This window comes from Macrotis lagotis, chromosome X (assembly GCF_037893015.1).
Source record: "Macrotis lagotis isolate mMagLag1 chromosome X, bilby.v1.9.chrom.fasta, whole genome shotgun sequence".
Classification (NCBI taxonomy): Eukaryota; Metazoa; Chordata; class Mammalia; order Peramelemorphia; family Peramelidae; genus Macrotis; species Macrotis lagotis.
In genome coordinates this window covers 131,196,348-131,220,225 of record NC_133666.1, presented here as the reverse complement: position 1 = coordinate 131,220,225, position 23,878 = coordinate 131,196,348, and the positions used below count along the sequence as shown (strand labels likewise).

Below are 23,878 nucleotides of genomic sequence, written 5' to 3'. Positions count from 1 at the left end.
CAATTTTTAAATGTTGTCTTATTTAATATATATTTTTGCTATATCTAATATTTTCTTTTTTCCTTTTGGTTCTGATTCTTCTCTTACAACAAGTTCAAATACAATCTATACTTATAATGGTTGCAATCATGAAGTCTATATCAGATTGATTTCTGTTGGGCAGAGAGGAGAGGGAAGGGAGGAAGGGAGGAAAAACTGTGAAACTCAAAACTTCAAAAAATGATTGGTAGAAACTACCATTTTTTATAATTGGAAAACAAATAAAAAATTTATATAATAAAATAAACAGAAAAAAAATTTAGCAGTCTATGGATTCCAAGTTAAGAAACTTCCATCAAGATGAAGGAAATCACCACAAAAATTGCCCTGTTTAGACTGCCCACAGATACTATTCCATTCTGGACATCACATTTTAGGAATAATATAGAGAAGCTAAAGTGTGACCGCAAGGGAATTGCTAGAATGATCAAAGAATGACAGAAAATTTCATATGAGAATTGATTGGAGGAACTGGAGGTGTTCAGCTATAGAAGAAAAGACTTAGCCGAGGAAATATGATAATTGCCCTCAATTAGTAAAAGAATTGGTACGAAGAAGGATTTGATTTGATCTGCTTGTCTCTGGAGAGCAGAACAAGGAGAAGTAGTTGAAAGTTATAGAGGCAGAATTAATCTTGATATGAGGAAAAATCTTTCTAACAGAGCTATCCAAAAATATCATTGATTACCCCCAGATCTGAAAGAGGTTGAGTGATCATTTATTGGAAATCTTACAGAGGACATTCTTGGTCATGTATGAGATCGTAGTAAGTGGATTCTTAGGTCCCTTCCAACTCTTAGAATCTGAGATTCCTTTCTACCTTGTGAATAAACCTTTTAAAAGTAGTCATGTGCCATATGTGTTGAAAGGAAGAAGGAAAGAGGATAAGATGATGGTTGGAAATGAAAGGAAAACAAATGATAAGAAATTCAGTTTTGAGCAGATTTTAGGGTTTAATAATTGCTTAGGCATTCATTTAGACCACTGGCTCAGTCTGAATTAGGGACTTATATATGTTTATAGATCAAGTAAGAATCAAGGTTTCCAAACCTATAGAGACCCAGATCTTGTTTTTATCTATTTTCCCTGGGCATTGAGGATCCCCAGTCCTAGAAAAATTATATATGCCTTCTTCTTTCCCTATTCAATGTATAAACCAGTTACTAATCTATTTGAAACACCCACCAAAAATTAGAATGACTCCATAGATTTAATTTTCTCTTGGGACACTTCTCTTGGCACAGAATCTCAAAACCAAAGAATCTCAAAAGTCACCTAATCCAACCACCATCAAATTATATACAGCATCCCAGACAAGTGGTCACCCATTTGTTATAAATCCATAAGAATCTCAAATTAATGAACTATCTGGAGGATATGTTTGAGTAGGAAAATATTCCCTTTCTCCTTGCCTACTTTAGGTACTTGCTTCATTTCCAATCATTCAAACCAGGAAGTAAAATAAATGGAATTCATGTCATTTAGTAGCATGAGGGCTCCAAATTCTCATTTACCTTTCCTCACCTTTACAAGTGACTCTGAACCTCCCTGGGGCTCAGTCATCACTGATGGAAAGAATGTGGGTACATACTACTATTATTTAGCATCAGAAAGGAGCATTAGGGGATGCAGTGGATCTTTTCCATATGTTTATAGTTTGTTTTCTTATTTAGATCATAAAATCCTAGAATGAACCATAGAAATCTTGTCCTGTGCATCCCCCATAGTACAACATAACAAGCTAATAAAAGAGAACAGGTGGCTGGCGATAATCTTTTTCATGTCTTTACTCCTAAATGTAAAGTACCCAGTACAGAGTCCTGCACATATCAGATGTTCAGGGAATTCCTTTTGGTGAAGATGGTGATGGCAGTGAATAATGAAGAGTTATTTATCCCTCATATACTGACTGACTTGTTAGAGAGGCTCTGACTTTGAATGTTATCTCTAATTACAGGGACAGATAGTACTGAATTTTCCATGTTATTTCTGGGTTCCAATAAGATCCAATTGCAAAGCAACTGACCAAGATTAAGGATGTAATGCAATGTAAGTATGAAACTAGGGCCAATCATAGAGTCTATGTCTTTCTAAGTGGATATGTCTGATCATATTTCATATCTTCCAAAGTTATATTGAAAAGATTTGAAGAATTCTTATTGGTTTGCATTATGCTACCTTTTCTCCCTTCCTTTAAAAAGGAGAATGACAATTGATCATATTTTATGTGCTTTTGCAAAGAACATATAGTTAAGTTCATCTGCAAATAGGATCTCTTTTCTTGATTCAATTTACCCATATGGCTATAAGCATACATAACTTACAAAATCACCTTGGCCTAAGAGAAGGAATAACATTATTCCTTGATAGAACGCAGTCCTGGATGCTTTGTCATAAGGTAATTTACGTAAATTTATCCCTGGCTAGCGTATGGCAATACCTCACAACTTTGTTAATGGAAACCTGGTGATCCATAACACTTGTGTGGTAGACATCTGCTCGGGGGTAATATGGTATTAATGTTAATATCAATGATCGATCAGCAGATTTGCAAGAAAGGCATAAAGTATTTAATTATAATTGCATTGGGAATAGCTATGTAATGGTAGCGACATTTGAATAGGTCACATCCAACCCTCACCCCTGTTATGTTGTTCTATATTAAATGCCATTCACTTTAAGTGCTAGAAACCTTTCTAAAGTAGTGAGAATATAATACACTGGGCAAATTGAAAAATGTCCCTTCACTTTTAGAAACATGATTGATATCCTTTACAAAACAAATGTTAGCACCTATCTGTACACAAATTCTTACAACTGCATGTTCCGACAACTCCAAACACACCTTCCTTACTAGGCAGCTTGAATGATTGGTTTACAAATTTGTTAGCGTTAGTGAGTTCATATCTCTTCTGAAAATTCATTATTTTTCTGACTTCTTTCCTTTTAAAGCAGTTGGAACCTACTGTATCCAAATGTTTACATAGCCAGGGTTTACATAGCCCAAGAGTTCTACCCAAAACCAGTTTTCACTGGTGTCAGAAAGAAGCCAATTAACTATGAGCACAAAGGATATAAAGTAAATTGTATTTACTCCATTGGCAACAGAAAAATATATTTCCAAACACTCCATATATAGTCATTTCCAGTACAGACTACATTGCGTTGTCACCATCCTGCTTATATATAGTATAATTAAAAATAATGTTTTTGGCAAGACAGCAACTCAGATATAAATATAACTATATGTATACTGGAGTGCAAACACATAAAAAACCTCACAAGACACACATACACATACACCTATCATTCTGACAACGTGAAAATGCTACATGGCCATTGGAAAATATTCTTGGAAACTTGGAAGGCAGGTGGCAGGGTTGTCTGTGTGTGTGTGTGTGTGTGTGTGTGTGTGTGTGTTACTTGCTATTGTTGGTCCTCTTTTAAACATATGTCCATAATTCCTGCTGCTTTCCTAAGTAAGAAATTTCCAGTGGAGTGTAGAGAAGCACTTTTTCTTGCTGAAGTGAAGAGTTTTCTGGAAATCCATATCATCTTCTAAAAAGAAGTCAGTAAGATGTTGGGGCTTTGGGGAGGGGAGGGGGGAATTGGAAAGGTAGTACAGTAGAAGCATCAGTAACAATTTTGAACATAAAAAGATCATGCATTTTCACACTATTTATAAATGCTACTGGTGATCTTTTCTCATTTGAAAATATGTAAGAGTATGTAAAGTGTCTATATACAGTATGGAATGTCAGATAATCCATCTTAAAATTCAAGCCATTTCAAAGCCTATCTTTTACTTGGTTTTAGTTTATTCTTGGCAAGTTGCCTACCTTTATTTATCTTGAGTTCCTTTTCCTAAAGCCCAGATTTGCTTTTGAAATTGTGTCTCAAGAAAATTAGGCTCTCTGTATGGTGTTTCTATTTGAATGACTAGCCTACAGTTACTGCCTTGCAGATCATGCCTAATGTAATACATGCTAACCTTCAAATTAAGTTATGGATAGCAATTAATTCTGTAAAAATGTGTTTGATAAAAAATTCTGAATGATCAGATAGTTTCATGTAAATTATTGTATTTTTCCAAATGCTCATCTCCCACAGTAATGAAATAATTTACATTTCAAATGGTGCATACTATCCTGATATTGACTGTGTAATTGTGCCAGTCTCTGATTACCTACTTCACCAAAATGAAAAGGACATTAATTCCACTTTGGTGATTGATAGCAGTTAGGGTCAGTGACTTCATATGAATTTACTATTTTGAGCAAAGGGGTATAACTCCATTCTAGTGTTTTATCAATGTCTAAAATTTCAAGTCCATTTTTTTTCCTCTTCTAAGTTGTATAGAACAAATTAGAGGGATTTCATAAGCCGTCACATTTAACACAAGAATATACTCTCTTTGCAGATCAGTTAGGTAATATCTATTAGAACTTATCATATCACCCACCAACACTGACCAAAGTAAATAGTTTTAGGATATAATTTTCTTGTGATAAATTGAAATCACACATTGCTGTTTAGAATTTACATAACTCTCTCATCCAGTTACTTAAATAGCTTTCAAGAGATTTTGTTTAGGAATGGAGTTATGAGCAACAATGCTAAGAATTAGAATAAAGAAATCAAAATCCAATTTTTAAAAGATCCTAGCTGGAAAATGGAGATAGTAGGCCAACCTGTCTAATAGAGCCATATTTATAACCTTGGTATCTAACACAGTAACTGGCACATTTTTGTTGAATTAAATTGTACTGAATTGATTGATGGTATAGGTTCCTCCACAGGTGAATAACTTTTAAGGAATAAAGCCAGATTCACATTTGCATTGTTCATGAGATCAAAAGTCTCTCCCTCCCCACCAAAAAACTGAATTAAACATCAACTAAGCAAAAATCGATGAAATCAAGCTCTTGGTTTTGAAACAGTTCAGCTTTTGTATGAAAGGTTGGTTTGATTGTGCCCTTCCAGCAGATGACATGGGAAAGAGGATCAACAATCTCACTGACAGATGAGGGTTATAGAGCAGTCTCAGAATATACTCCATTGAATGAGCATCTTCACATTGTCCAAAACTGGAGGTTAATTTGTTGAGGCTCCAGTAGATGATATTTATTATCTTGGGTATTGAAGGGCAATCTTAGGGCAGGCAAGGGATCAGGTGATGAGAGGATATAATCAATGCTAAATTTAATTTCTGAGTCAGATTTTCCAAGAGAAGCATTGCTTAGGTTCTGTTGGTTAGAGAGACCATTTGGAAAGAATGGAGAAGAATCTAAGCGAGGGGCTCTGAATTCATGCTTCTTGGTTGTGCCTTCATTCAGGTGAGTACCTGCTGAACATGAATCCATAGTGGGCAGTTCAGGGGTGGAATGCCCCACAGTCCCACCTGATTTCTGGTCTTTAGGTTCTTTTTTCATATTTCTCCTCCTTCGTCTCCTCCGATAGTTCCCATTTTCAAAAAGATCCAGCATGGACTCACACCCAGAAGCGAAAGTCCAATAGTTTCCCTTCCCCTTCTCATTCCCTTCCATCCTGGGGACCTGGATTTGTAAGAAAGGCAGTTTAGTGTGGGTATGGTTCCCAGATGCAGGCACTTTGCATCTGTGTTCATTTAAAGTCACGATTGCTATAAACATACGAGTCATTGAAATCATGTCTTCCCCCACTACCCCCAAATTGTGCAATTTCTAGGTAAAGCATCATCATCAACAACAACAACAACAAAACCCAACTCTGGTTAATTTGGCACACATTAATGGACATTGGACAAGATCTTTAACTTTTCAACAGCTGGGCGGGAAAGAGCTCTTAATTATCTAAAGCACAATCATAGGATTTCTCAAGAGTATTACCCGCCCCACCTTGGGTTTCAGCAAGAATATTTAAGCCAGATGTTTCCTAGATAGAAAGTCATCTCAGGACTGCTATTATTGCCGAATAATGAGCTATATGAAGAGATGATGATTAATCTTCTTACCTTTACAAAACAACTGTTAAGAGAGAGGTTATGCCTAATGGAGTTTTGCCAGGCTCTTTGGTTTGATCTGTAGTAAGGGAATTTCTTCATTATAAAGTCATAAATGCCAGACAGTGTCACTTTATTGGCAGGGCTTTGCTGGATGGCCATTGCAATCAAGGCAATGTAGCTGGAAAAGAAACTCGGGGTTAAGCCATTGCCTGGGATAAAGCACCGAGGAGCGGAGGAGGGGGGGGGGGGCGCCTCTCTGCTCTCCAGACGCGCTGCGTTACTATGGGCTTGATGGAGGACCAGTCCTGCAAAAAGTCTCCTCCACTCTTCCCGCGGAGACCCCTCACTTGAAGAAGGAAGAGGTTTCAGGGAAACGGCAGGATGCTCCTTCCACTGAGTGACCCAGCCGCTAGCTAGAGTTTCCTAGTCTTCCCCAAATGCGAATGTTTGCCTTTAGGGTCCCTGGAGCATTCTGCCAGCTCTCCTGCCCCGATCCCTGGGAGACCCCCCACTACCTACTGCCAGTGCTCGGGGGGTGGGGGAACTGGTTTTTTTCTCCAGCTGGACTCTCCCTGTCCCAGGATCCCACTAGCATCTTCCTCGACCCAGGTTAGGGTCGGACTTGGCGGGGAGTCCCTGTCCTCGCTGCCTCCCCCGCCCTCCATCATTAGAACCACCTGGCCCCAGAGAGGAAGACTTCGCAAACTTCTGCGCTACCTGTAAGCCGGCCGGCTGAGTTTCTTCTCTTCGTCCGAGCTGCAGGCGGGGTAATCATCACCGTCGTAGTTGAAGCAGTTGTAGGGATACTGCGTGTTATCGAACATCTTTCTCGCAGCCGGGCTCAGCTCAGCTCCAGCAGGGTGCAAGAGCTGGTGTGGGGTTCTCCCTTAGCGCCTCGTTCTTCTCCTCCCCCCTCCCCTTTCTTCCTCCTCCTCCCCCTCCTGTCCTCCTCCTCCTCCTCCTCCTCCTCCTCCTCCTCCTTTTCCGCCCTCAGTCTCTCCCTCTCCGACTCACATACTCTCCCAGACCAGGGGTGGAGGTTGTTTTTGTAATTCTTGAATCCCAAACAGAATCTGTAGGGATATTTCTTTCTCTCTCTCCTTCCTTCCTCCCTCCCCCCGAAAAAACGGACACACATACACACTTTGTGTGTGTGTGTGTGTGTGTGTGTGTGTGTGTGTGTGTGTATCCAATCTGCTTATAGGAGGGGCAGCTAATAACTGATTAAATTGGTTATTTCTCTCATGAACCTTTGAACCCTTTGGCTTGTACAGCCAGTAGCCATCCTCAGGAGCCCTGGGTGGTCTGATGTAGAGGTGGAGAGGGGCCAGGCTTTCTTCCTTTTTTTTTCTTTTTCTGATCATCTCCATACACAGTATGACAAAAAGGAAACAACACTGACTTTAATAAATCATGTTTTAAGCTTGACTTTTGCAATTCAAGTTTCCAGATCTATTCCCCCACCAAACACACATACCCTATCCCCTTCTGCTTACCCCCGAGTCTCCATCCTCTCCCTTCCCCCTGCTTGGCTAAGGAAACACACACACACACCACTTACAGTCGGCAGACATTCCATCCAATAATGCCCATCTCCAGAGATATAATCTGTAATACAGTATAATAGACATAAATTGTGTTTCCGTGACTAAAGGAAAAGCTATATGTTCAAAGAAGACAGAACAGAGAATCCGGGAGCCTACTGTCAAGCAGGAAAGCTAAGGGAAAATAGCTCCCGGCTGGAGAACTGCTTGTGTGGGCTTTGATCTGGGGGATGAATTAGAGTAATAGCCCTGTGTGTTGGCATCCAATACTGTAACAATTTAATAGTTTTTCTATGCTTCGGAGTGTTTTCCAACAAGTGATGTAAACCAAAGTCATAACAAAGGTTTGGGGATTTGAAAAAGGTGTATGCCACAAGATAATCAAATTATACAGGCCTGCTATTTCCCAGAGAAGCTGTGGATTCTTTTGGGGGGGAGGAGGGGGGAACTAATATGGAAACAAAAAAAATCCCTGTAAAGTTTCTTAGAAGAAATATAAATGAGAATAGCATAAAAACTAATGAAATGAAATTATTTCATGAATCTATCATATGGTTAGAGATGAAAGGGACCTGAAAGATCCCATACATTTAACCCTGAGTCCTGCAGTGACAGAGTGATTTGAGCAAGGTCAGACATTGGCACAAAATTTAGGTCTACTACTAAAAACTACTGACTACTGGGTCAGCATCCATTAGATAATGCCACACTTCTGTCTTTTAAACTGATTAACTGAAGGATGTGAATGGAGGCAATGGAGAATGAGGGAGAAGGTATGGAACCTGTGGGTACAAAGGGAGCAAAACTTGGGGGTAGGGGATCCCCTGTCCTTGATGCCAGGAAGGAGTAGCCAAAAAGGTTAAATTTCCTGCTTTGTCACTTGACCCTCAACTTCAGAATGTTCCTGTTGGTAAAGATTGAGAAATTGGATGCTGTCATCATAGTTCTGGCCTATCCTCACCTTCATCAACTCTGCAGCATCCTTTTAGGTAAATCTCTACATCTTTCTAAGCATCTTGTATGGTTGATAAACAAGCAGTCACAATCCTAAACAATGGAAGGATTGTATGTATTTATGCAGAGGTGGAGAGAAGTGAAAAGTTATAAGAAAAAATATAAAAATATCTTGATTTTGAATAAAGCATGGTAAAAATGCAAAGAATATTGTACTTTTAGTCATAAAACTTAGGTTCAAATAGAGGCTCAAATACACCACCTATATCACTTAACTACTCTGGACCTCAGTTTCCTCATCTGTAAAATAAAGGAGTTGGATTAGATACTTTTTATGTTAAGTTCTCTTCCAATTTTAAGTATTACCTAAATAGATTTTTTTTTTTAAGAGAGAGTACGAATAATTTACAAAAGACAGCCACAAAAGTATTGTGACTTTTACTATGAACAAATCCTAAAATAATACATACCTCTAGAGGACAAGCCAGCTGTTGTCAGTGAGGATTCAGAATATAACAGAATATAAGGACATCTATCAGCAATGACACAGAATTTGAAATATGGTAGTCACCCTTTCTTTCACATCCAAAGAGGCTACTCCTCCAACAGTGAGTCCCAGATAACACAGATAACAATGAGTCTGTATTTACTCAGAAGAAGTTTTCAAGGTCAACATGCAAATTCAATTTTAATCCTATTTTCCAAGTCAAATACCATGGCATCTCTCACTTGTAACACTGACCTCAACTTGGCAGAAGAAAAATAGTTGTGGCATATGCTTCTTGTATCAACACTGCATTCCATTGAAGGGAAACACTTTTAGCTCTCAGATTCCTGATTGTGGTAGCCAAATGTGCAAGAGTTACAATTACAGCAAGTGGTTCCTAACTGACCATCAACTTTGAGTTCTCTTGTGGGCATGCTGTCTCCAAATTCATCTTTCTTGAGAATAACTTTCATCACGTAGCTGACCAGAGTACTTCCTTGCTCAAGAGTCTTCAATAGCTCCCTGTTGTTTCTGGGATCAGATCAATGCCTCCAAAAAATTTTTTAATTAAAAAAAACCCTCACTGGTGGCCTTTCTTTGGAAACTGGTATGCTTTTATTGCCTTATGAGATTATTATGGGCTTTTCAAAAGTCCTATATTAGTGATTGGGGGGGAAGGTGTGGCAACTTTGTCCAGATCTGTCAGAAATGAATAAGATGAGTAGAGACTTTTATGTCATACATCTATAATTAATCTTTTAGAGATCAGCAAAAATAGATTTTGGAATTGAAGGATTCAAGATCTTTGTAGTTAGCATTTGGTACTTGAATTTCTATGTAATATAAAGATGTACTGATAACAGTCATAAAAAATAAAATAAAATAAAACTTGCGGCATTGCTACTTTGAGTTTTTAGTCAGATTTTTAAGAAACAGCAGCATAGACTTGGTTATTGGCAAAAAAGAGATTAAAAAATAAAGCTCAGTAAACTTGTCTTTTTTGTAGGTCAATCATTTCAGTCATGTCCACCTTTTTGTGACCCCATTTAGGGGTTTCTTGGCAAAGATACTGGAATGGAAGTCATTTCCTTCTTTAGCTCATTTTACAGATGAGAAAACTGAGGCAATCTGGCTAAGTGACTTTCTCAGGTTCACAAGTATCTGAGGCTGGAAGAGGAATTTTTCTGACTCCAGACTCACTGTGCCACCTACCTGGCCTAAGCTTGTCTTAACAAAGTAAAAAAGCAAAACAAAACAACAAAACCTTAGTAGTATATATGGAATGGGCCCCTGTTCATTTCCTTTCACTCGCTCAGGAATGTTTGCCTACTATAGTCCTATTAACCTTTAACTAAAGTAGGCTTAAAAGACATTAGAGATAGTGTATGATAGTCTAACATTTTTTAAACCCTGAAATGAGGACATCAATACTATTTTCCTAGGCTAACTTGTTCAATCTTAACATTTAGCAACTTAACATTTAATCAATTTAACATTGATTATTAGAGACATGGATGTGATGTTCCTAAAATGTTCTATATTAACTCTTGAAACTCATTTGTTTTAGTCTAGGTTCAAGTTACTTTGCCTAAATGTCAGTCTTCTAAACTGATCTATCCTAATTCATTAGCTTCTTCTCTTGCTGCCTCTAAACATCCAGATTCCTTCGATCTTTGAAAATAAAGTAAAACAAAAAACAAATAACCCATCTCTTAATTGGAACTTAATATCTACTCAAATAATCATCTTCTCATCTCCCTGTCTCAACTCCCTATAACAGGTAAATTTTTTGGAAAAAAAAATTATTTTTGATCTTTGCTTCCACTTCTGTACCTCTCATATGCTTCTCAACTTTTTATATTTTGATTCCTGTCAAAACCATGTGTCAGAAATAAAGTCACTAGTGATCTTTTTTTTTTAAAAAAAATCAATGCAAAGAACTTTGCTCAATTTTAATCACTCTTAATCTCTCTGAAGATTTTGATATTTTTTGGCATCTCTTCTTTAAACTGTCTCTTTTCTAAGTGTTTATGATATTTTATTATAGTTCTCTTTGTTGTCTGAGCAGTCCTTCTCAGATCCTTTTCTGGATCATCAAACATGTCCTGCCTTCCTTTTATGGGCATACACTTAAACTCTGTTCTGGTCCCTCTCTTCTCTCTCAATACTCTCTTGGTAATCTCATCAGCTGTCAATAGCGTGCTATCTTGGTGATCTCATTGTCTCTATACCAATAACTCCCAAATGGCTAGACTGAGTCCCTGAGATCCAGGTCAACATCTCTCATAGCCATCTCAAACTCAACTCAACATATTGTAAACAGAACCCTTTCTCTTCCAGGATCCTCTCCTGAGAGCTTTCTTATTTCTGCTGAGGATACCATCATTCAACCACATACCTTCACAACTTGAGCCATCCTCAAAACTATTCACTCTCATTTACTGTCATCAATATCCAAACCACTACAAGTGTTGCCCATTCTATTCTAAAACTTTTTTGCCTCTTTTTTTCTTCTTTCCATTAACAAAGTCATCATAGATAATTCAGACCTTCATCATCTCTTTTCTGGGCTATTTCAATTACCTCTCTTTTTCCATCCCATCTCTGTTTCAAACCATCTTTCAAGTAGCTGTCAAGTTAATATTCCTAAAGCATGTCTGATTATTTCACAGAATGCTCAAGAAGCTTCTATGGCTCCCTATTATCTCTAAAATAAAATATAGAATGCAGTGTCTGGAATTTAAAGTGCTTTACAATGATCTGTCTTAGTAGGGTAATAACACTGTACTCCCCTTCATACATACACACGCTGTGTTCCAGGAAAACTAGCATACTTGTGGTTCCCCTTATAAAACATTCCATCTCTTGTGTGGCTTTTCAGTAGCTATTCTCCCATGCCTGAAATGATCTCTCTTCTCATTTCTACTTTTTGGAAACACTAGTTTCCTTCAAATAATAGTAAAAATGCCATCCTTCTACTCTAAGGAGGTATTTCTTTTTTTTTTAATTTTATTTGTTTAAGGCAATGGGGTTAAGTGACTTACTCAAGGTCACACAGCTAGGTAATTTAAGGAGGCATTTCTTGAATGAAATGTTTTTTCTTTACTTTCACCTACAAAAGTATTTATTTCATACATATTTTGATTTTGCTTTGTGTTTATCTGTGTGTCATTTCCCAAGTAGAATGTAAGTTCTTTAAGGACAAAAGCTACCTCAAGTTAATCTTAGTATTCTCAATGGCCTATGACAGCAGCTGCAAAGATTTGCTTTGAAATTAATTTAATTGAAATTGGAATAAATTACAGATGAAAGATAAGCAGTCTAACAAGAAAAAAAATTCTATGTGTAATTGGATAAAAATACAAAGATCTGTTCCATTGATTTTGACTTTCTTTCCTTTTATTTTAATAAATTTTATGGTATGTCTTAAAGACAGCATAGTGTGGTAGATTGAAAGAGCCATCCTCCTCAAAGTCAGGAAGACTTGAGTTCCAGTCTAGCCTCTGACACATACTGGCCATGACCATGAGCAATCACTCACTTTCTCAGTACTCCAATGAATTCTCCAAGACTAGAAGTTGCAGAGATGATGTCAATTTGCATTAGAAAAAGGAAATTCTTCACCTAAAATTTCCCCATGTAACAAGACCCACATGTTGTGAAGGTCATTCCACATATGTGGCATTGGGAGTATACTTATAGGACTTGAAGTGGGGCAGAACAGAGATCTCTAGTCTCTTTTCCCTCAAAGGAGACTTCAGTTTCAGTTATGAGGGGAAATAGGAAGATGGGTCTAGAACCTTGACCCCTATACTTTCCTCAGAGAGAGGGAATATTGGGCTAGAATTACATCTATCTGTTCCCTTAAGTATTATTGGTCAAGTGAATATGATTTTCAGCATCAATCTAATTTCTGATCACTGTTCATAATTAGAGAAAAGGCAGACACCTTATATATCCAAGATTTGACCCCCCTTTCCACTAAATCCCAGTTCTACAATGAACACACATTGAACAATTAGCCAAGAAAATTATTTATCCACTTTGATAGCAAAACAGAAAAATCAAAGAAGGCAGAAGGAATCTTTCATTGAGAGTATGATAATTCAGTTCAAACAAGAAAGACAGTCCTGTATCTTATCCAAGAAGTGCTCCAAAGTCTCTAGTTTAGCAAACTGGGATTAGGGGCATGATGGAGCCTTCCTCTTTCATCCATGTTTTCCCAGAACTTTTTTTCCTTCAGTATCCCAAGGTGTGACTGATCTCATCCAACTTCTCTCTAAAAGATGGAAGGCAGAAGTACTTAAACCAATAGCAGACATCTAAAAGACTTGATATTTTCCACCTTCACCAACTCCACTCCATCCCTCAAGTAGACCAGAGCCTTTATTAGCAGAGAAAGAGGCTCATACCAAGGGGACAGGGGCTACACTGATACCAGTGAAATCTCAAATACTTTACCCCCTCTCCCTACTTTATGGATTAAAAAGGCCTTCCATACACTTCATCTAATTTGATTCTAATGACAACCTTATGATGTTGGACATGACAAAAAAGTGTGATTTTCATAGAATATTAGCTTTGTAATATCCTTTCCTTATAGCAGTCCTGTGAATCACTCATTCAAGTTCTATTAGCCCAGATGAGAACAAATGAGACTGAGAGATTAAGTGATTTTGTTCAAGGTCCACAGCTAATCAGAACAGAGCCCAGACTGAACTTTAAGCTCTTCTGAATCATTATCCAGACCTCAACTTCAACTCTCTCTGTCTCTCTGTCTCTCTGTCTCTGTCTCTCTCTCTCTCTGCCTTTTTCTGTCTCTGTCTTTCTGTGTCTGTGTCTCTGTTTCTTTATCTCTGTCCATCTCTGTTTGAGTCTGTCTCTGTCTTTGTCTCTCTGTCTCTGTGTGTGTCTCTGTCTCTGTCTGTCTGTCTCTGCTTCTGCCTCTGCCTCTGTCTCTACCTCTGTCTCTCTGTTGCTGTCTCTCTCTTTGTCTCTGTCTGCCTCTCTCTTTGTCTCTGACTCTTTCTGTGTCCGTGTCTCTGTCTGTCTGTCTCTATCTGTCCATCTCTGTCTGTTTGTCTCTGTTTCTGTGTCTATCCCTCTCTCTATGTCTGTCTCCAATGTCTCTGTCTCTCTCTTTCTTTCTGCATTTGATCATTGCAAATATCATTCTGTTGTTGATTGCCATAGAAACTAGATTACCAAATATTGTTATCAGTATCCTGTTGGTAAGTGCCTCATAGTAAAATATGCTATTAGTAAATTACCCTATGACTAAATACCATTACAAAGAAAACTCTAATACGGTAAAGGCATTTCCCACTGTTGATCCCTAGTAAAGGTATCCTATATACCCCAAATCAGGGCAGCTGGGAAGGACAATTGGGTTTGATGTCAGGAAAACTCATTTTTCTGAGTTCAAATCTAGCCTCCAATACTTACTAGTTATGTGGCCCTAAACAAGTTACTTCACCCTTTTTTGCCTCAGCTTCCTCACCTGTTAAATTATCTGGAGAAGGAAATGGCAAATCGCTTTAGTATCTTTGCCAAGAAAGCTCTAAATGGGATCATAAAGAATTGCACATGACAGAAATGACTAAAACACTCCAGCTAAAATGAATTCTCTATCATGATAAACCCTTTACAATAAATGTTTCCTCTGTACCCTCCCAACCTATGTTCACTATCTAATACCTCTACCTCTTTTCTAAAGTATTTTTGGAAGAAAAATATTTTGCTGGGGTGGGGGGAGCCCTGGATCTGAAGCCAGAAGTCTTAGGTTACAATTTTGATTCAGCTACTTATAACTATTGTGATCTTAGGAAATCTCTTTGTCTTTCCCCGAGCCTTTCTTTCCTTTCTCACTTATATAGTAAGAATCGTGGAAGGTCAACTAGGCAGTGAAGAGCACTAGCCTTGAAATCAGGAGGACGGGAATTCCAATCCAGTCTCAGACATTTAACACTTACTGTCTCAGTGACCTCAGGCAAGTCACTTATTCCAATGCTATCTCCAGTTGTCCTGAACCATATCTGGCCACTGGACCCAAATGACTCGGAGGAGAAAGTGAGGCTGATGACTTAGCACATTCAAATTCAATTCATGGCTGATCCTGGCATCACCTCCCTGATGAAATCTTCTTCATCGAGAATGAAGGACAAACATCATCATCAAGAATCCTGGATGAAATGATCTCTAATATCCCAGGTTAAATCTATGATCTAGAAGAAGGATACAAAATAAGTTCTTAAACTGGTGCCAAACTAGCAAGATTCACTTTTCATTATCAAAATGTTCCATTTTAGACTGATTGGTTAAAAGGGGAAAAAGAATTGGGCTGTTAATAAAGGCAGTACAGAATAGCAAAGAGGGTACTGGACTTATAGTGAGGAAGGTTTGAGGCTAAAACCCAGTTTAAATGTTGGCTAACTGTATGACTATGGGGAAACCATTTAATTAATTTGTGCCTCATTTTTCTCATTTATAAAATGAGAGTAGGCAGGCAAGCATTTATTAGATACTTAAACTGCACCAGGAATTTTGTACAAAGAATGGAAGATAAAAATAAAGCAACAAAAATGAAAATGAGTAATTTCCTAATGAGAAGAGAGGGCCACAGTATCAGAGGGATTTCCAGGGTGAGGTCATAGGTACTGGGGATGCTTTCCATAAGGTAGCTGAACCAGATAAGGCTCTGATAGCTCATTCAACTCTAAATCAATTATCTTTTTTTCCCTGCCATTGATGAATAATTATCCTTTATTTGATGTCAACAAAAAAAAGAATGTAGAAAAGGCATTTCTTCCCATTGAAAACCTTCAAATACAGATTTCAATGAGAAATATCTAAATTGCAATAATATTGAGGCACACACACATACAAATGCATACACACGTGTAAAATATTTTGCAAACCTTCAAAAATAATACAAATTACTAGTTATTTTCATTATTTTTATTTGTTTTATTTGGTTTTTTTTTGCAAGACAGTGGGGTTAAATGACTTGCCCAAAGTCACACAGCTAAGTAAGTATTAAGTGTCTGAAGCTGGATTTGAACTCAGATCTTCCTGGCTCCAGGTTTGGTGCTCTAATCTACTGCACCACCTAACTGCCCCTTTATTTTCATTATTGTAGAGCAGCTAGGTGAGAAAGGATAGGGTGCCAGACCTGGAATCACGAAGACTAATCTTCATGAGTTCAAATCTGACCTTAGAACACTTATTAACTGTGAGACCTTGAGCAAGTCACTTATAATACTGTTTGCCTCAGTTTCCTAATCTGCAAAATGAGCTGGAAAAGGAAATGGAAAGCCACTCCAGTAACTTTATCAAAAAACAAAACAAAACAAAACCTAAAGGGGTCATAAAGAGTCAAATATGACTGAAAAACAACAAATTTTTTATTGTTTATATTGATCTCAATGACACCTGGGGAGAGATTAGCCCTGATGTAAGCATCAACTAGAATCAAGGGGGCAAAGTGAGAAGAAAGAACACCCTCAACATGCTCAAGAAATAGAAAAGGAGACTGAAGATTTTTTTTTCCATAGGTTACAAAGATCAATGGAGTTGATCTGGGTTGGGAACATGTGCCAACCCATTCTTTATTGTACCACATGTTAAGTGGTAAATACACTTGTGCCAAGTATTTATGTCATAACACATTCAAGTTATTCCATATCCTTAGGGCTGTAACTTCAGAAGGGGGCAAAAATGAACACCAAATTCCCCTTTCTTGGTGCTCTCTCTCCCTCTTTTCCCCTTTCCACTATTATCTACTTAATCTACAGAATCTACATGACTCCTCTCCATCATCATTTGCCCTCAAGAAAGGACAGGGTATGATTGAAACCCTGTTTCTTCTTCTAAGGAATTTACAATTAAAACCTCTTCCAACTAAAGACTAAAAGACTCCTTTCATGGGGAAGAAATTACATCCATTCACCAGTAAGGAAGGAATTTTAAGGAAATAGACTATCTTCATAGACCTAGAAATCACTGCTCTAAGAGGATGCCTACTCTGCCTGGCACTGTGATAATAAAACCAGCTAGCTCTGCCTCTGAGCAAGGACTTAAGGAATCCTCTCAGTTAGTCAAATACAAGGCTATCTGCAGCTGAGTCAATCAATCCCTCATTCTTCAATCAATAAGCATTTATTAAATGCCTATGAGGGGCCATGTGCTGTGATAGGAGCTAAGAATACAAAAATAAGAATGAAGTATTTCCTGCCCTCATAGAACTTGCATTCTTTCTAAAGAGACAATTACATTCGTGTAAGTGCATACAAAACAAATACAAAGTAATTTTAAGAGAGAGGCATTGGCAGCTGAGAGTGAGCAGGAAAGGTCTCGGGCCGGAGAAAGTTATTAAATTTTCAATGTAAACATTTATATTTTGAAAAATGGCAAACACTACAAACCAGAGTTTATTTTTGTTTGTTTTTGTTTATTTGTCTAAGAAAATCTTGAGATAACACTTTTTTTGTAAGAAATTGGAGGGAGTGAGAGAATTCAGAACTCAAAATTTTTTTAAAAATAAATGTTAAGAATGAATAGAATTTGATGAACACTATATTCACTTTTTAAGAAATATCTCATATATTTCTTTTCCTTAATCCTAATTCCTCATACCAAAAATAACTAATCTGTAGACATGTTTAACACAAATGTGTATGTACAATATTAACCTGACAGTTCACTGCTGAGGGGTGGGGGTAGAAAGGGAAAGTAGAAAGAAATTTTTGTAACTTAAAAATATGCATGGGCATATGGATGAATGTTGGAAAACTTTCATAACATGTATTTGGGAAAAATGAAATATCAATAATAAAAAATAAATAAATGATAAATATATTTTAAAAGGAAAGTGATGATATGGGGGTGATTAACCTTGATAGACTTGCTCATTCCTTCAGTGCAACAATCAAGGACAATTTTGAGCTACCTGCAATGGAGAATACCATCTGTATCCAGAGAAAGAATTGTGGAATTTGAAGAAAGACCAAAGACTATTACCTTCAGTTTAGGAAAAAAAACGTTATCATTATGTAATTTTGCTATCTCTTATCCTTTATTTTTCTTTTTTAAGGATATGATTTCTCTTTCATCATATTCAACTGAGATCAGTGTATACCATGGAAACAATGTAAAGACTACCAGAATGCCTTCAGTGGGATGTAGGGGGAGGGAAGCAAGAGTTGGGAGAAAATCGTAAAATAAAATAAAAGAAGGAAATTAAGTAAATAAATAAATAGATAAATAAAAATAAAAATCTTTCTTAAAAAAGTGCTAGAGAAAATGTTGATAATGCAAATTAAAGGGAAAGTGGTGTTTCTCACACACTCAGGTACAAATACACACATATATTAAAAATTAACAGCACACCATTGTGTAGAAAGTCACCTGTGGACTGAGATTTTAAGGAAATTAGAAATTCTAAGAGTTAGAGTTGAAGAAAGGACAAATTCCAGATATAAGACAGAGCTGAAAAGATAGGAGATGGAAAACTACTGTGAGGAAAAGCTAGGTGAACAATATGATTGAACCATAATGTATATTAAAGAAACTAGGAGGCACAGTGGATAGAGTACCAGCCCTGGAGTCAGGAGAACCTGAGTTCAAATATGACCTCAGACATTTGATATTTACTGACTGTGTGACCCTGGGCAAGTCACTTAACCCCAATTGCCTTGTTCCAGGGTCATCTGTAGTCATCCTGATTCATTTCTGGCTACTGGACCCAGATTACTCTGAAGGAGAAAGTGAGACTGGTGACTTAGCACAGCCCTCCCTCATTCAAATTACCTTTTTTCCCCCAAGATTTTATTTATTTTGAGTTTTACAATTTTTCTCCTAATCTTGCTTCTCTCCCCCCCCGCCCACAAAAGGCAATCTGCCAGTCTTTACATTGTTTCCATGGTCTGCATTGATCCAAATAGAATGTGATGAAAGAGAAATAATATCCTTAAAGAAGAAAAATAAAGTATAAAAGATAGCAAAATTACATAATAAGATAATGGTTTTTTCCTAAATTGAAGGTAATAGTCTTTGGTTTTTGTTCAAACTCCACAATTCATTCTCTGGCTACAGATGGTATTTGCCATTGCAGATAGCCCCAAACTGACCTTGATTGTTGCATTGATGGAATGATCAAGTCCATCAAGGTTGATCATGACCCCCTTGTTGCTGCTAGAGTATACAATGTTTTTCTGGTTCTGCTCATCTTGCTCAGCATCAATTCATGCAAATCCCTCCAGGCGTCCCTAAATTCCCATCCCTCGTGGTTTCTAATAGAACAATAGTGTTCCTTGACATACATATATCACAGTTGTTAAGCCATTCCCCAAATGATGGACATTTAATTGATTTCCAATTCTTTCCTACCACAAACAGGGCTGTTATGAACGTTTTTGTACAAGTGATGTTTTTAACCCTTTTTTCATTATCTCTTCAGGGTATAGACCCAATAGTGGGATTGCTGGATCAAAGGGTATGCACATTTTTGTTGCTCTTTGGGTGTAATTCCATATTGCTCTCCAGAAAGGTTGGATGAGTTCACCGCTCCACCAATACTGTATTAGTGTCCCAGGTTTCCCACATCCCTTCCAACATTGATCAATGCCCTTTCTGGTCATATTGGCCTGTCTTAGAGGTGTGAGGTGCTACCTCAGAGATGCTTTAATTTGCATTTCTCTAATAAGTAATGATTTAGAGCAATTTTTCGTATGACTATAGATCACTTTGATTTCCTCATCTGTAAATTGCCTTTACATATCCTTTGACCATTTGCAAATTGGGGAATAGCTTGTTTTTTTTAAATTTGACTCAGTTCTCTGTATATGTTAGAAATGAGTCTTTTGTCAGAAATACTAGTTGTAAAGATTGTTTCCCAGTTTACTACATTTCTTTTGATCTTCTTTAGAGTGGTTTTGTCTGTGCAAAAGCTTTTTATTTTAATGTAATCAAAATTTTCTAGTTTGTTTTAAATGATGTTCTCTGTCTCTTCCTTGGTCATAAACTGCTTCCCTTTCCATAGATCTGACAGGTAAACTACTCCTTGATCTTCTAGTTTGTTTATAATATAATTTTTTATGTCTAAATCCTGTATCCATTTTGATCTTATCTTGGTATAGGGTGTGAGATGTTAGTCTAATCTAAGTTTCTTCTATACTAACTTCCAATTTTCCCAGCAGTTTTTATAAAAGAGGGAGTTTTTATCCCAATAGTTGGACTCTTTGTGTTTATCAAACAGCAGATTATTATAATCATTTCCTGCTATTGCACCTAGTCTATTCCACTGGTCCACCACTCTATTTCTTAGCCAATACCAGACAGTTTTGATGACTGATGCTTTATAATATAATTTTAGAACTGGTAGGGCTAAGCCACCTTCTTTTGTACTTTTTTCATTGAATCCCTGGAAATTATTGACTTTTTATTTCTCCATATAAATTTACTTACAGATTTTTCTAACTCATTATAGTTAGTTTTTGGAATTTTGATTTGCAGGGCACTAAACAGGTAGTTTAGTTTGGGTAGATTTGCCATTTTTATTATATTAGCTCAACCTATCCATGAGCAGTTGATGTTTGCCCACTTATTTAAATCTGATTTTATTTGTGTGAGAAGTGTTTTGTAATTGTTTTCAAAGAAAAGTTTCTCAGTCTGCCTTGGCAAATAGACTCCTAGGTATTTTATATTGTCTGCAGTTACTTTGTCTTTTTTTTTTGCAAAGCAAATGGAGTTAAATGGCTTGCCCAAGGCCACAGAACTAGGTAATTATTGTCTGAGGTCAGATTTGAACTTAGTACTCTTGACTCCACTGCATCACCTAGCTGCCCCACATAGTTACTTTGAATGGAATTTCTCTTTCTGTCTCTTCCTGCTGTATCTTGCTAGTCATGTATAGAAAAGTTGAGGATTTATGTCATGATCTTCTTTAAGAACAAAGGACAAATATCATCATCATCATCATCATCAATGTATATTAGGGGAGTAATGCATAGTAAGTCTAGATTTTTTTTCTTTTGTAAGCCTAGTTTTGAAGGGCATAGCCATCATTGAATAGATAACCATAATATCTCATCATGCCCTAAAAATGTTGGTGCCAGGACAAATGGACAACAAATAAATGGCCACTGGTTTCTGTTGCCAGGCAGGATTAGAAGTTACTCTGAAGTGTGGCCCAAAATTTCTCTTTTCATTATTGCTTTTTCCCATTTGCCATGGGTTACCATTGATTCATCCTGGATGGTTGGGTTTTTTAATTGCTTTTTTCTTTCTCCATAGACTCTAAGACATCAAGGGCAGGATGTTTTTTGTGACTGTGAAGGTTAAATGATTACATGTGTATCCCCTTTTTTTCTATTTTATGGACCAAATTCAAGGGTAATAATGGAAAACTCATTTCCCTGTGGTTGAAGAAAATTCACCTGCAGTGAAAGCAGACATATAATCAGGCATAGGAAATCAGGGATGATGAAGAGTAAAAATCATAAACATGGCCAAAGTCGGAAAAAAAAATACAAAACCCAAATATAAAGACAGAATCCCTTGGATCATCAATGTGGGATAGCATGTGCTAATTTCTAGGCATGGTCATATACATATATATATGTATATATATATATATATATATATATATGACTGAAGGGAACTTAAGTATCATTTAACACAATCCCCTCACAGAACAGAAGGAGGAAATTGAGGCCTAACTAGTTAGTGACAGAACTTGTTGCTAGAGCCCAAGTTTTCTAAATTTTAGTCTAAGACTGTTTTCTCCATTGTTCTACTCCTAGATCTGAGATCTGGGAGTTGGGATGGGGGGAGTTTCAGGGAAGGATGTAAGTAGGAAAGTGGGAAAAACATCTGGGTCTAGTCACTCCAATGTATTGCTTCACTGTGGCTGGGGGTGACAGAGGACCCAGAGACAATCAAGAATTTCTCTGAAAAGTAGGGGCTAGGAAATGCTGCTGTGAAGACTAGTAATAAGAACAGATTTAGTAACTTTGATTCCCCTCTGGTTTAAATGTAATATTTTTTGAGGAAGAGACCCTCCTAAATAAAAGATTCTGATTGATAATTAGATCTTGAAATTTTATCTATGTCAGTTGCCATTATCCTAAATACCTCTCTACCACAGTAAAAGAAGAGTTGCAAGGTGTTTTGGGCAACTGCTCTCTTAATCAGTAGCCACACTTTATAAGCAATTTGCCCTCCTTTTATGACTTTTCACAGTCCATATCTTTTATAGCTTCCAATTTTCTCCAGTTCTCAAATCAAAACTTTTCTGTTCTGGGTCCCCATTTACTCAACTGTGACATTGGTGAATACAAGAAAAAGCAGTAAAATTTATAAACAAATCCTTAAGATAATAATAATTGAAGATAAGTTGTGTCAACCATTCTAGATAGTATTAAGATTTTCAAATGAAATTCCAAGATAAAGACGATACCTTAACCCTAGTGCAGTTGCTCACTAATGATGGGAAATTCAGGCCAGTGGAAAGTTGAGGGAGAATGTGTTTGGGACAAGGGATGATTTTGCTGTTATTGTTGTTTTTCAGTCTTTTCAGTCAAGTCTGACTCTTTCTTGGCAAAACCCCATTATCTTGTGGTTTATCATTTTCTTCTCCAGCTCATATTTCACATGAGGAAACTGAGGCCAATGTGATTAAGTGATTTGCCCAAGGTCAAATATCCAGGGGAATACTTTGAAGGTTCTCAAATGATAGTTTCTGAGTGATGGCTTACTATGGGTTCTCATGTGTGCTATCATGACCTGGAGCCTACTTTTGCTGCCTATAGTTAAATATAATTATCATAGAGGTCAGGTGAAAGGAAGCCTATACTACTTGAAACTTTTTGCAATAGGTACAATTATTGTCCCCCTGATTCTTATCCATTAGGTCCCAATTCCTCGGAGTTGGACCTGATAGAAGTGTGTTGAACTGTGCTGATAGTAATGGAATGTCATTAGTTTGAAACAGGGATGTATGAATGTTAACAATCAGCTCTGGAGATGATTATATGTCTTATGCAAATACATATAAATACACACACATATACACCTATGTATACATGTATATTTAACTTTAATCCGAATTTTTATCATTTTCTCAATAATATTCTTAAACAGTCAACAGAACAATTTGTAGAGTTTGCTAATTTCTAAGTTGAAAATGGTCACACTGAAGATTTAAGAATTAGCTCCAGCACAACACTTGTTAGAAAGTAAGAAAAGATGGAAAGGAAATCAGGAATATCCAGGGAGTTGACCAGGACCAAAGCTAAATACTGACTAGGAAGAAATGTTGACTGCAGGCCAAGTTATGAAGAATATAGAAGCAGGAATGCTTTGGTCAAACTGCTATCTGTGAGCATCTCAGAAAGGAGTGTTAAAGAGACTGAAAGATTTTCATTTGTCACTAAATGACAGCCAAGACCTATAAGTGTCATGGTACATATCAGCAAAGATATTGAATACTTTTCCCCAGTTTGCATGTGGAAATAGAGAGGAGAAAGTTTTCTTTCCAGACTATATTGAGAAAGAAGAATGTCATTAACTGGAGAATTAGTTATTGGGATATCCCTAACATTTTTAAATTTCCTCTTCCATTTCAGTTAAATGCTTTTGTTGATTCTATGCTTTGATTTGCCTAGGATTCTGTTAGCACTGTAATAAGTAAAGTTAAATTCAAAGATTCACTAGTTTCATACTGGGATGGATGTTAACACCACATAGCATAGCCTAATAAAAAAAATCCCCCCCTCCACATAAACCTAATCCTGTTAGGGCCTTGGGTTGGTTGACCTGCTCACAGCACATCTGTGAATAAGAAGGATCTAAAGAAGTTACTTGGGCCATTTC

General features: G+C 37.1%; 1 protein-coding gene across 1 annotated transcript; it reads right to left on the bottom strand.

Annotated features, from left to right (window-relative positions):
• Nucleotides 1-3,257: 3,257 nt before the first annotated feature.
• On the bottom strand, nt 3,258-6,897 carry FOXL3 (forkhead box L3). The gene is made up of 3 exons (XM_074203393.1): nt 6,740-6,897; nt 6,032-6,200; nt 3,258-5,594 (listed from the first exon to the last, which is right to left on the bottom strand). Exons 1-3 carry the CDS (start codon nt 6,844-6,846, stop codon nt 5,112-5,114), a joined length of 759 nt encoding a protein of 252 aa, XP_074059494.1. The 5' UTR covers nt 6,847-6,897; the 3' UTR covers nt 3,258-5,111.
• Nucleotides 6,898-23,878: the final 16,981 nt, after the last annotated feature.